Source organism: Colobus angolensis, unplaced genomic scaffold, assembly GCF_000951035.1.
Source record: "Colobus angolensis palliatus isolate OR3802 unplaced genomic scaffold, Cang.pa_1.0 Scaffold147, whole genome shotgun sequence".
In the NCBI taxonomy this organism is placed as follows: Eukaryota; Metazoa; Chordata; class Mammalia; order Primates; family Cercopithecidae; genus Colobus; species Colobus angolensis.
In genome coordinates this window covers 4101892-4116082 of record NW_012114566.1, presented here as the reverse complement: position 1 = coordinate 4116082, position 14191 = coordinate 4101892, and the positions used below count along the sequence as shown (strand labels likewise).

The window sequence follows — 14191 nt, the reverse complement described above, 5'->3', positions numbered from 1 at the left end:
ATAAAGATATATTTTAAAAATATTGATACTCAAGTTACATCAGCATGTTACAGAAAATGAGTTGTGCATTTGGGGTGACAGGTGTTTGACATTTAATAGCCTTGTTTAGTAGTAATTATATAAATACACATGAAATTTACAGAGAGATCTGTTAAACAATTCAGCTAGTGAAGTTACAGCATGAAAATTTGTTTATATCCCCTAAAATGCAAAAGGTTAAGACAAAGCTGTTTTAGCATCAAACAAAATCATTTACACCTATAATTCCTATTTGATAAAGTATTTCAAAATTATATTTAACTTTTGACAGGTCTAGTTTGTTTTTTCACTTGTGTGATATTTTTGTTTTCTTTAGTTTGTTTTCTAATTTTATCACATTGCAATCGTCTGCAATTCTCATAATTTTGCATATCCTAAAATATGTTAGATTGGCCTTTTAATTATTATTATTTTTTTTACCTCAACTAAGTAGAGAAAGTAAAACATGAAATTTTTGAATTTTTTTTTTTTCCAGGAGGAGGAAAGGGGCTTACAACAGAAAAGACAGTTTTGAGATACAACTATTTACCAAAAAGCAACTTACCTTCTTAGAACAGTTTTTACTTAACTATGATAACACCAAACACTTATTAAGTGTTTGCCAGACAGTGTTTAAGAGCTTTTGATAGAATCCTCACCACAGCCCTGTGAAATACAGACGTGATACACAGCTTGCCCAGACCATTCAGCTCATGAATAGTGGGGCCAGCATTTAGACCCAGGAATCTGGCTCCACAGTCTGTTAAGCACTCTGCTATGCTGCATTTATGTATGTAACTAATGCGTGTTGAATTCCTACTCAGCCTGCATTGCAGTGCTCAGAGCTTTGTAGGGAATAACTGTTGACATTCACAACAGCCCTATGAGGTAGGCTCTTTTGACAGTTTCATTTTATACATGAGAAAACTAATAATTATTTGATTAAATCAATTAATGTCCCATGGACTCAGCAGAGTTCTGATTAAAACCTAAGTGTGTCTGACTATAAAATCAAGGCTGCGGCAATAATCTATGTCAGATTAATATATGATAGTAGTCATATTGGAATTATTACACTTTGGATTTGGGAAAGCTGGATAAGACGAAGAAGAATCATATTTCGATTTGGAAAGTGCTTGTAGAAGTATAGATAGGATTTGGGAATTGACAGCCGGACATTCAGATAAAATAACATGCAATTTGGATGCTTGATAAAGATTTGGAATGGGTAAACTGAGAAAAGACCTATGTTCTGATTTAAGCTTATCTTAAAAACACAAAGGGTGATTATACAAAGTAGTTATCAGTGGTGTGTAAAAAAATGAGTATGTCCTTGTTTTCACTTCTTGTTCTTTAGCAAATTTTATTCCATTTTAGTTGCTCAGTAAAAGATTTTTAAACAATAGAAGTCATACATAAATAATTTATGACTAAATGTTCTTCATATTCTTAAAGAACAGACTAAAAATAATATAATCTTTAGATTGACATAACTTCACTTAAACGCCACTGAAACAGTTTTGTTCATGTTACCTGATGTAATTTTAACAAGAGACCTGCCGAGAACCATTATCCATAGTTCACAGCTGAAGAAATTGAGATTCAAGAAGTTTAAGTGCCTTGCCCAACTTATCTAGGGATATGAAATGAAACAATGACTCATATCAACCCTCAGATTTTAAATCCATACTGTTTTAATGTTTGGAAAGGATATTTATGTTTCTAATGCATTATTTGAAAAAATACATATTTCCTTTTCTATGGGGCTTGTAAAAATTAGGTGTTTAATCACATAGGCTAACTTCAGTGTCTCTGAGAACAAGAGCAGCACTCTTCTCTCACACTATTTTCTGTAGCTGTGTTTTGTAAAACAATGCTAGTAATTACTTGTGCTTAACAGTTTTACCATTTAAAAAAGCTAACACATAATTCTATTCTTTTTCACATTTTTTTCAGGTCCTGAGGAGGTAGAAATCAAGTGCCCCTTGAATCACATTGCTTGCCTTGGTACCAACAAATGTGTTCATTTATCCCAGCTGTGCAATGGTGTCTTGGACTGCCCAGACGGGTATGACGAAGGAGTACATTGTCAGGGTGAGTCCATTCGTGGAACAATGCAACTGAAATATTAAATTTTGCGTAGTAATGAAAGTTCAAAGAAAAGCTAGAACCTGCCTTTTCTTTCAACCATAAGCATATCAGTTATTAAGAAAGCATGAATTTTATTGCCAGACATTTATTATGCATTTCAAAGCTGCAAGTATTATGTTTGAGCGAAAAAACACCATTAGGTAACACAGACACGCACACACACATTTAGACTTTGAAGTTGGACTCTTAAACAATTACATGTTTCACATAAAAAAGTATTTTTGATCAAAAGGCAAACGGGAAGTCTTTTTCACAGCAGATTGATATCACATGGAGTCATAAGCTTGTTTCTCTGAACCTTTGCTTAAAGTATTTGAAGGAATGCTTCGGCAACCAAGTATTTTAGTAAGAAATATCCATGGGAAATTTTTTCCTTCAAAATCTTTCCATAATATTAGACTATTAAGTTTCTTGTAATTTTCTGTCTTTTTAAAAATCAACATCTAAATTCCGCAGTGGTAAAATGTGACCTAGATATTAATGATAAGAGTGATAATAATTAAAATCTAAAAAGTAATAAAAAGTTAATTGCTACTGGCACATTCTAGTGGGGGTGGAGTAGGGGGAAATGAAACAGGAGATGAAGAGAAATAACAGCAGAAGGAAAAGTCAAGCATCCAGGTAAGGACCCAGATTTGGGAACAGAATCAAGGTATCAGTCAAGTGAATCAGACTGCAAGATGGAGCTGGGAAAGAAACAACTGGACTAGAAGTCTCTAACTCAGATTCTCATAGACTGAGCGTAACACAAAGGATATTGAAGCTAGGATTTCAATGAGAACCTGTCCTTCATTTGGGGGTCGGTAAGACCCTAAAGAATAGAAGAAAGGATAGAGAACTTGACATAACATATCTGGTTTCTGGGTAGCTTCACACAAACTAATTGCTGTCATGCGGGAAGAGGTCCCAGGTCACCAGAAATTCCAGTTGTTCAGGAGGCGTGCCATATATGTATACATTTAAAGTGCTCAAAGTCAGATACTATTTTTTAAAACATTGTGTCGTCAATAATATGCCCAAGCAAAACCTGTCTGGGGGCCTGACAGGGCTTGTTGGCTGACAGTTTTCCAGGTCTGGAGTGAAGTAAGCTGAATTCAAGACCATAAATGGAGATATATATTAGAAAAAGCATAAATCTCAGAACAATAACCTGAAGATGTAAGAATGTTGAGAGACCACAGGTAGGCTGTGGAAATCAACTGGTCACTAGGTCTTTTCCCTCTTTCTTTTTTTTTTTTTTTTTTTTTTTTTGAGATGGAGTCTCGCTCTGTCGCCCGGGCTGGAGTACAGTGGCCGGATCTCAGCTCACTGCCAGCTCCGCCTCCCGGGTTTATGCCATTCTCCTGCCTCAGCCTCCTGAGTAGCTGGGACTACAGGTGCCTGCCACCTCGCCCGGCTAGTTTTTTGTATTTTTTAGTAGAGACGGGGTTTCAGCATGTTAGCCAGGATGGTCTCGATCTCCTGACCTCGCGATCCGCCCATCTCGGCCTCCCAAAGTGCTGGGATTACAGGCTTGAGCCACCGCGCCCGGCCCTTTCCCCTCTTTCTAAAGGTCTTTTCCCTCTTTCTAAATGTCCAATTACTCTGACTCTGTGGATAAATTCTGACTGGAAATTTAAAGATCTTCAGAAGGTTGCTTCTTTGGCCTGAGTTTCCTTTCTTAGCATTAAAGTTACATAAACAATCAGCAGATTCTTAGTTGCAGTTATGAATACATATGTAATAATAATGAATAAGAGATTTTATTTTTATGTAAAGTCTTTGTGATATTTTTTATGTAATTGTATACAAAAAAGTGATATGGAAAGAAAGTAGGCTGGGTGCGGTGGCTCACTCCTGTAATCCCAGCACTTTGGGAGGCCGAGGTGGGCAGATCACCCGTGGTCAGGAGTTTGAGACCAGCAGGCCAACATGGTGAAACCCCATCTCTACTAAAAATACAAAAAGTTAGGCAGGCATGGTGGCAGGCGACTGTATTCTCAGTTACTTGGGAGGCTAAGGCAGGAGAATTGCTTGAACCCAGGAGGCAGAGGTTGCCGTGAGTAGAGATTATGCCATTACACTCCAGCCTGGGTGACTGAGTGAAACTCCATCCAAGAAAGAAAGAGAGAGAGAGAGAGAGGGAGGGAGTGAGGGGGAGAGAGGAGGGAGGGAGGGAGGAAGGAAACTGAATTATAAAGTGTAATTTCCTTTTTGGTTATTAATCATATTTTCTAGATACTAATTTTATTCAACTCAGTTATAATTCAGGCTTTTGGTTATATTGTTTTTGAATTTTCAGATAGATATGTATGACTAAGCAGATAGATATGTATGACTAAGCTTTTAAAGGAACAAAACCATCACCTTTTCAAATATTTCTTCAGAGGTGATTACACAAACATGAGCAATGAAAATACATTCTATAAAATACAAGGCCTCTCAATCCAGAAAATTTCCACAGAAATGCACACAACTGTATAAAGAATTATGGAAGCAGTGAACAACTTTGACAAATAGAAACAACATGGACTAAGATGTAGCAAAACGCTGTTTTAAATTTGACATTCTTAAGATAATTTATTATGTTAATGAAACAGGAGTTCCCAGACTCCCCTTCCAGGATGTGCGACAGGGTTATGGCTCATCTGTTTGGCTGCCGTGGGCTCAAACCCCTTCCAGGAATGGGAGCATGCAGACAGATAGGTTCCTGAGCTGGGACCAGCACTTTTGGGCTCTGGCCCCACAGTAGCATCTACGGGTGGGTGCCTGCCACTCCCAAAGCATGTTATAATGCTCTTTTAGCTGTGCCATCTGCAGATGGCTTATGTGTTAACCAGCTCAGTGCCCTCTTAGTACCCAGGTTCCTGTCTGTGTCCAGGAAGAGTCAGGTCACACAGGGAAATTGAAGGATGGTAAATGCAGAAGATTGTATTGTTGGATGGAGGTGGTTCTCAGTGGAATGGATGAGAAGCTGGAAAAGGGATGGTGTGGGGAGATGATCTTCCCTTGGAGTTTGGCTGTCCTGTGGCTGATCTTCTCTATGACCATCCGCAGCCGAACTTGTCTCGACATTCAGATGCTCCTTCGCTTCTCTCCTTCTCTGCTGCACCGCACTGTTGCTCTGCGGCTTTTCTGCATCTCTGTCCTTCTCTTTGTGGAGCCCGAGGTTTGGGGTTTTTATGGGTACAGGATAGGGAGGTGTGGCAGGCCAAAGGACAACATCTGAGTGTGAAAACAGGAATGCCTGTTCCCATTTAGGGCCGTGAGTTTCCAGGCTTGAGGGTGGGGCCTTTGCTGGGGAATTGCCGTCTTCTACCCAGGATTTCCCTGCCTCCTGTCAGTATTATATTATTAACATTTAAAGTGAGTATAAGCAAGAGAAGCCTTCTTTTTATTAACATCCCTGTTAGATTACATTTGTGGTGCCAAGTGGTAAGTTGTTTATTTACTTAGACAGAGTCTTGCTCTGTTGCCCAGGCTTGAGTGCAGTGGCATGATCTCAGCTTACAGCAACCTCCCCCTCCTAGGTTTAAATGATTCTCCCGCCTCAGCATCCCAAGTAACTGGGATTATAGACCTGTGCCACCAGCTAATTTTTGTATTTTTAGCATAGCCGGGGTTTCACCATGTTGGCCAGGCTGGTCTCAAACTCCTGATACAAAGTGATCCACCCAACTTGCCTCCCATAGTGCTGGGATTACAGATGTGAGCGCCTGGCCCCCAAGTGGTAATATATTTAAATATCGGTGGGAATGACAGTCTCTGTGGCAGCATCTGCTCTTATCCTGTTAAAAGAATGTGGAAAGTTCTGAGGTCAATGAAAAAAGGAATTTTATCTTTCATGTCACTAGCAAAAGTGATTATTCAATCTATGTGATTGTTTTCTAGCAAACATTCTGAAGTTCTTTTAAATCTAAGAGGATAACGTGTGTGAAGATGTTACTAAAACTGTTTGGAGAATAAAACTCTCTGACATATGAAAAGCTCACCCCAAAACATACAAATACATACACACATACTCATCTTTTCTCATATTTTGTTTTTCTATTCTGAACATTTTCCTGTGTGATTCTTAGTATATGGCATAATTAATTGGCATATTTGATCAGGAAACTGCAAAAGAATAAGATCCCCTTATATATGACCCAACTCCTTAAAATAATGCATACTCAGACTTTTAAATTCCATTTGCTTATTTTACCTTACTTTCCAGTTGGAATATAACTTTCCTAATATGTGCAATTGCATTTTTTCTTAATCCACTCATAATCTATTGTCAGTAATTCTAATGTATTTAATTTAGATGACAACTTCTGTTATTTAAAATTTTATGTAGCTGGTTGTTTACTTTTATATTTCTATCCATAAAACTAAACTCTTATGAGAAAGTGCTGAAAAAGTCCTGGGGGTGATTTAGAACTTAGAGGCATTCTCAAAATGGACCAAGGTAAATGGTAGCCTTTATTATCTGTAATGATTCACCATGGGAAAATTAATACTTCTTCAAACTTCTTGCTTAAATCTTATATGTATTCCAAATTTTCTAAAATGGAATTAACCTAGAGGTTGTTCAAGACTCCATTTTTTTTTTTTTTTTGTCTTCCAAACAGGAAAAATGTAACTGTGCTGTTGTTTTGTTAAAAATCCTATTCTAGCTACTACTATGGAAAAAGGAAGGGAGGAAGGCAGGAAAGGAAGGGAGGAAAAGAGGGAGGAAAGGAAGGAAGGGAGTAAAAGAAGGGAGGGAGGGAGGGAAGGAAAGAAGGAAGGAAGGAAGGAAGGAAGGAAGGAAGGAAGGAATTTAGTGAAGCTATTGAAGAAGACAAATGAATTTTCAGCTATTTATTGTTTTTAATTTTACTTTATCAATTAATCTTGTCATAGTCTCATTTTAAAAATTTCATTAAAATATTGCCAATATTTTTCTAATTTAAAATCATACTGTAGAGTAGAATTTCAGCACGCAGAATTCCAAAACAAAGGTAAGGAGAAGAGGTGCAATTGCAATGTTATAGTAAGTGTATCTGTCATCAACACTGAGCTTAAAGCACAGGGAGGGAAACCTGTGCTAAAGTGTCTTGAAACATCAATAAGCCTACAGCTAAGAAACAAAGAAGTGGAATTAGCCAAGAAGACCTAGGTTTGGGAGCTCAGAACACTTTTGATTAGTAAAGCTCTTACAATTTAAGAGTAGATCCTGCTGTATTTTCTCTGTGTTGAGCTGTGCTAAGGTGATCAGATAGTCTCAAGCCTATCTCAGGTGTAAGGATTTCCTCTCAAAGAGATTAGTTTAAGTAACTGAGTTAGTTTAGTTAAAGGCTATGACCCTTAACACTAGCTGATTTCGGGGCCAAGCTTAATGCTTCCCAGAAGCAAAGCAACAATTTCTAGAAAGAATAGAACTTCTATAGGTGTTTCATCCTTTTGAAAGGCTTATACCGATACTGTTTATATTGACAAATGAGACTTACATGAAATTAGGTTTGTGCACTTATGGAAGACTGTTCTAAATATATATGTGTATATATATATATATGTGTATATATAAACATATATACACATGCATACTTGCACATATATATGTATGTATGTTCATTTTTTCAGGGATTTAGTTTTATAAATTCTGTTTAATTGGAAATATGCTTTTGCACATTCATCTGACTTCTTAACACTGATTTATAAGGTATAATTGCTAAATTAATCCTGCTAAAGAGACTTAGAATTCAAGTTTAAAAATGTTCTAATACATTGACAGAAGGGGCAGCTAGCTAACTCAGTAAATAGCTCTGGGGAAAGGATGATTAAGTAATTTGACCCTATGTTGTAGCTGAGAATTCAAAAGGTCATCTAAAATAGTTAATTGTTGAATGGAAGTTAATTTCATTTGTAATAGATTTACATCTTTAATGAATGTTAATATTATATTAAGTACATGTTCTCTTCCTCCAAACAGAATTATTGTTTAAGAATAACTATGGAAACAAAAACATTTGTAAATTTTTACAAATGGTGTAAACTGCCTACTAGTAGTTTAGAAATGATCGCAGAAGGCTTTAAGTTAAAAGGAGATACTCTTCATTAAGACATCATTTCAGAGTCTATATCTGTCCCTCTTCCTAGACAGTAGTGGTTTCAAATGAAGTTACATTACTTCTATAATTTTTGATCACAGCTTTTCTGTAGTGAGATTCCTGGTATATTATGGATCTTTATTTGTTGCTGCAATATACTCTATTTTCAGTTAATTTTGATTTGATTTGATTTTATTTTATTTTATTATTATTATTAATTTTTGAGATGGAGTCTTGCCCTTGTCGCCCAGGCTGGAGTGCAGTAGTACAATCTCAGTTCACTGCAACCTCCACCTCCAGATTTCAAGTGATTCTCCTGCCTCAGCCTCCCAAATAGGTGGGATTACAGGCATCCACTACCACGTGTGGCTAATTTTTGTATTTTTAGTAGAGACGAGGTTTCACCGTCAGGCTGGTCTCAAACTCCTGACCTCAGGTGATCCACCTGCCTCAGCCTCCCAAAGTACTAGGATTACAGGCATGAGCCACTGTGCCTGGCCAGTTTTAAATAGGTGCAAGTCAACAACATGGATCCACTGCTACCACCCCAAGAAAATATTTATACTGTGTGCATACCTGGTATCTGTAGTAGAAGAAATAGCAATTGCTTTGATATGGAGATTTACCCCTTGGTGCAAACAACTCCTATTATTTCTACCTGTTTCTCAAACGTACTATCCTCCTAGATGGAAGTCTTGTGTGAAACCACAAAAAGCCAGAGAACTCAAGTTCCTTAGGATGAGTGATCTCTCCCCTACTGAAGAGACATGTTAATGTTCTACCACTGATAGTGTTAATTTATATGAATATTTATAGGACCTGGTAGCCCATGTTTATCTAGATATTTCCTTCATCTTTCTCATCTTGATAGTGGAAAACAAAGAATGTAGAAAATATAAGGAGTATGAGGCCAAAAAGACTTCTTTAAATGTGCCAATAGAAATACAGTAAGGACTTTTCCAAAATTCAATTCATTAATCAACTTCAGTAAAATTTGTTTGCACTGACAATGTTCCAGATATTTAGCTAAGTACCAGGGATTCAGAAAGTCCTATTTTCTTCCTTCATGGAATTCACATGTAGTAATTGAGGTAGGAAAAAATTAAAGAGGAAGAATAAGACAAGAAGCATCTAATTCTACATGGGAAGATGCAAGATATCCCAAGTGAGCTAATAGTTGATAGGCATCTCACTCTAAGCATTGGGTAGGCAGATGAGGAAAGGAAGAACATTACAAAATTAGGGAACTACGTATACAGAGGCATAAGTGCAGGAGAAAGTATTGTATGTTCAAGACCTCTAACTTTTTGGGTAAGGTTGAAGCATACATCCTTGAGTGTAGTGAGAGGAGTTTGAACCTGAAAAAATACTTAGGAATAGACCAAGAGGAGTTACATTAGAATAGTCATACATTATGACTTATTTAAAATGCATTTCATAAAACCATAAAAAGCAAGAGAGTAAAAGCAAAACATATCAGAGTATATTCTTAGTAGTATTTTAAGGGTGTTATATGAAGTTTTAATAATAAGCATATAGTAGCTAGAATTGTTGCATATGTGTAGCAGGTTATATAGTTTATTCTTAGAAAGTATATATGTGCATTACTGTGATTATAAAACTTGGAGATAAACAGTAATCCTTACCTCATATTGATCAGCTCCAGAATGGATGCACATTACATGTTGTTCTTTAACGTGTCACTTGGATGTAGTTTGTGTAAGTGAAAGTCAAAATAGGCAACATAAGGAGCCATATTAAGCAAAATCCTTTTCAAATAACATTTAGAAATTTGGAAGGTATATTTACTATTTTAAGCAACCATAATTTCACCATTCGCAAGCTACTAAAATACTACCTTGTAGTATAACTTCCCTAAATTTTGTCCTCTTGTCCTTTAACTTTGAAAAATATATCACTGTTTTAATATTATTCAAAAGTATGAATTATAACTAACTGTCACTCAGCTCTCTACTCAGCCTCAAATGTGAGGCCAAATCCCGTATGATTCTTTATTTGGTTTTTGACACAGCAGCTTGATATTTAAAAAGCAAGGAATTAAAGCAGGTAGCTGAAGTTGAATGGCATCCTCAGGAGTCACACTGGAAATCAGTTGGAGAGCAAGCGTTAAACCCTGTGACCTTGAGTTTTCCTTCACCAATTTTGACTACTGGGCCTTAACATATCAACTCAGAGAACTGCATAACATCATGATGCTTCAGCATCCTCCTGACCCACTCTCAAAGCAGCAAGATGGCTTGTAGAATTTCAGCTGAAGACATTTTTCAACTAACTATATATTCCTTGTCAGGTTTATTAATTGCTTGAAAAAGAAAAAAATGTGCTGAGTAAACAACAGGCTGAACCACTAAGTAACCAGTTTGAAGTATTCAGTGTCTCAATCTTACTAGTAGCTTATCCTTTTGAGAAAAATGAGTGCTTTCATTTGGTGAAGAATGTGGAAGGGAACTGTTCATTTTAACTGTTTGAAGTAGATCTGCACGAGTAACAACAGGAAGTTAAACTTCAGAAATTTTGACACTCATGATGGAATCTGGAAGAAATAAAGAGAGATTTCTCAAAGTCATTCAATAGAGAAAGTTTACATTTTGCATAATGTATCCCCACGGGGGACACATTCCAAGATCCCCTGTGAAGGCCTGAAACTGTGGATGGTACCCAATCATATATAGACTATGTTTTTTCTATACATGCCTGCCTATGATAAAGTTTAATTCATAAATTAGGCTCAGTAAGAGATTAACATCAATAATCATAAAATAGAACAATAACAATTTACTGTCATAAACATTTTATAAATGTGGTCTCTTTCTCCCTCTCAAAATACCTTATTGAACTGTATTTAGCTATTTCCAGATGACAGTTGACTATGGCTAACTCAAACCTCAGCCCGTCAAATCCTGGAAAGTGAAACATTGAATAAGAAGGGACGTTCCAATGAGAATTACCCATAAATATTTAGAAGATTTGAGGTCTGTTGAGCCTAATCTGTAATTCTAGTAAATCTTACAAATTCTATAGAGAAAGCTCACAAGAGATTTTCAGCCAGTGTTTTCATTTCTGAATTTCTAATATTTTCATAATTGTAAAAAATACTATTTTTGTGGCTTTTTAAATAATCCATTCTTTTCACTTATATAGTAAACCCTATTCCATAGAATCGCATGTGTGTTAGTTTCATCTACTGTGGTTTGAATGTGTATCACCCCAAAATTCAAACGCTGAAATCTAATTACCAAGGTGATGTTATGAGGAGGTGGGTTCTTTTGAGAAGTTATTAGGTCATGAAGGTGGAGCACTCACAAATGGGATTAGTGCCCTTATAAAATAGGCTCACGCCTGTAATCTCAGCACTTTGGGAGGCCAAGCGGGGGTTGGATCACTTGAAGCCATGAGTTCAAGACCATCCAGGCCAACATGGCAAAGTCCACTAAAAATACAAAAATTAGCCAGATGTGGTGTCACATGCCTGTAATCCGTTACTTGGGAGACTGAGGCATGAGAATTGCTTAAGCCTGGGAGGGGGGGGTTGCAGTGAGCCAAAATTATGCCACCGCACTGTAGCCTGGGTGACAGAGTGAGACTCTGTCTCAAAAAATAGAAAAATAGAATCATAGAAGTCTTTTGCCCCTTCTATTACATGAGGACACAGCTGAAAGACCTTACTCCACGAGCCATGAAATGGGCCCTCATGGAAAATAGAATCTGCTGGCACCTTGATCTTGGACTTTCCAGCCTTCAGAACTATGAGAAATAAGCTGCCCTTGTTTAAGCTACAAAGCCTCTGGTATTGTGTTATAACAGCACAAATGAACTAGAATAACAGAATATTTCAATACATTAAGTAATATTCTGAGAAATGAAATAGCTGTGAGACTGGTTACTTCTGAGCTCACCGTAGTCAGTCCTTTCAGAATCAAATCAAACAATTATTTCTTTTTCACTTTTGTGGAGATACAGAGACATATGCACATATATTATAAGTTTCCAAACTTTTGGCATACATTTGCATATTTGAATTGAGATGCAAGAAACTCTTCCTTAGTGACTAATATTTTAGTGAAAGTAAATCACCCAGATTTATTTGCATTAGCTGAGAATTTGTGTTCCAGCTTTCCATTAGGCTTGCGATTAAGAAAAAGCTTGAAACCAAATGATTGATCTCTTTATGACACAAGGGATTGTAGAACTGGTCCAACAACCCACTGTGGTTGTAAAAAACCATGAAGTGGCAACCAAAGAGAGATCAATCTGCTCTGCTCACTGAGTTTCTTCTGGATTAGGTCATTGTGCTTGTGAGCCAAAGCTTGAGTGTCGGATACAAGGAGAATGGGAAGGACAAGCCCTAAAGAGCAAATTTTACTTCCATTTGCTGAAATGTGTGGTGTGTTCTTATTTAGAGTATAGTACAGGTACAAAGCCAGAAAGTGCCAAGAAAAAATCTATACAGTTCAGTAAATGACTCTGAAAATTCTCCAATATTCTTAGAGCAGTAACTCTAAGAACTTGAATTGTCTAATTTTTAGTTAGGTTAATTAAATATTACTTTAGTGGTCTCAAAGAAGTTTGGAGAGAAATATTAATAGGTATAAATGCTCTTTATTCTAAATAGTATGTGTAAAATGATCCCCAAATATTTATTATATGTAGAATTAAATATACGATTTGTTTTATATAAATGTATGTGGAAATATATGTTTGTATACAGAATGTGTACATAGAAATACATGTGCAATCTATCAAATTTTCCTAGCCTGTGTCTATTGGATATCCAGGTAAAATGATTATTTAGAGAATTAAAAATATACTTATCCTTTTACACTCTTCGACTGGGTTTGTTTCATTTGTTCCCATTTTCAAAACCAGTGTAAGATGAGGTTTGCACTAGTCATGCTCTTGCTTTGACTCCTGTGTCCTCCCGCCCGCCAATGACTTCAGTTCCATTTCAGTAAGTCAGGGTTGTATTCTATCCATCTAAATTCATTATGCAAAACAGAATGTGCAGAACCGAGAGGAATATATTTGAGATAAAATTCCAAAATTGCCTAACACAATATAACTTACATTTTGATGTGAGCTTTTCACGCAAATGTGCCTTGGTTTAATTTGTCTTTTTTTCTGTCTATGTATATGTTTCAGACCCCTACTAGATTGGAAACATCTGAAGAAGCATAGTTTACTTCTATCCAGTCACTTGACCGCAAAGGCCCATGCAACTGGCCAGAGATAACAAACATATGGGGAACCATGAGGGAGTGATAGAGTGTAAAGGTGTAAGGATTGTTTTGCAGAGCAACTTCTAGGGATAGTATGTACTACATTGTATGCTGGAATTTTTGACCCGCCGCCCCACCACCATTTCCAGCAAAAAACAAAACAAAAACAAACAAACAAACAAAAACAGTGTGCTTTTTGTCAGGAATATTCACGCCTGCATTTTGCCTAAAGTGATTTGCTCCTTTCAGTTTTGTTTCTTATTTATCAGAAATATCTGCAATGTGCAGAAGGGAAGTACAGGTCTCCTTGATGACTATAACTACAAATAAAGAAGCAGCAATAACTTTCTCTCAGTGCAAAATAGAGTTGTTGGATAACAGGGCCAGAAGGGACTTTCAGAGGTCATCCAGTTCATCTATCTGCCTTCAGGCTGGACTGAAACCAAACTCACCTAGATAGATTGCCATCTACCTTATTTGGAATGCCTTCAGGGAAAGAAATTCTAATAACCATTTTTAGTTATATAGTCAATGCTTAGCAATCTGTACTATGTGCAAATACTTGCATTTCATATCATAATATTTTCTTTTTTTTTTTTTTGAGACGGAGTCTCGCTCTGTGGCCCAGGCTGGAGTTCAGTGGCGCGATCTCGGCTCACTACAAGCTTCGCCTCCCGGGTTCCCGCCATTCTCCTGCCTCAGCCTCCCGAGTAGCTGGGACTACAGGCGCCC

The 14191-nt window shown here is 36.9% G+C and overlaps 1 protein-coding gene across 1 annotated transcript in view; it reads left to right on the top strand.

Annotated features, from left to right (window-relative positions):
* The first annotated feature begins 1242 nt into the window (after nt 1–1242).
* Nucleotides 1243–14191, top strand: part of LRP1B (low density lipoprotein receptor-related protein 1B) — a 1318888-nt gene continuing 1305939 nt past the window's right edge. Inside the window, exons 1-2 of the mRNA XM_011935709.1 lie at nt 1243–1246; nt 1975–2112. Of these exons, the coding sequence (XP_011791099.1) occupies nt 1243–1246; nt 1975–2112 (142 nt within the window). The remainder of the gene's footprint in view (nt 1247–1974; nt 2113–14191) is intronic.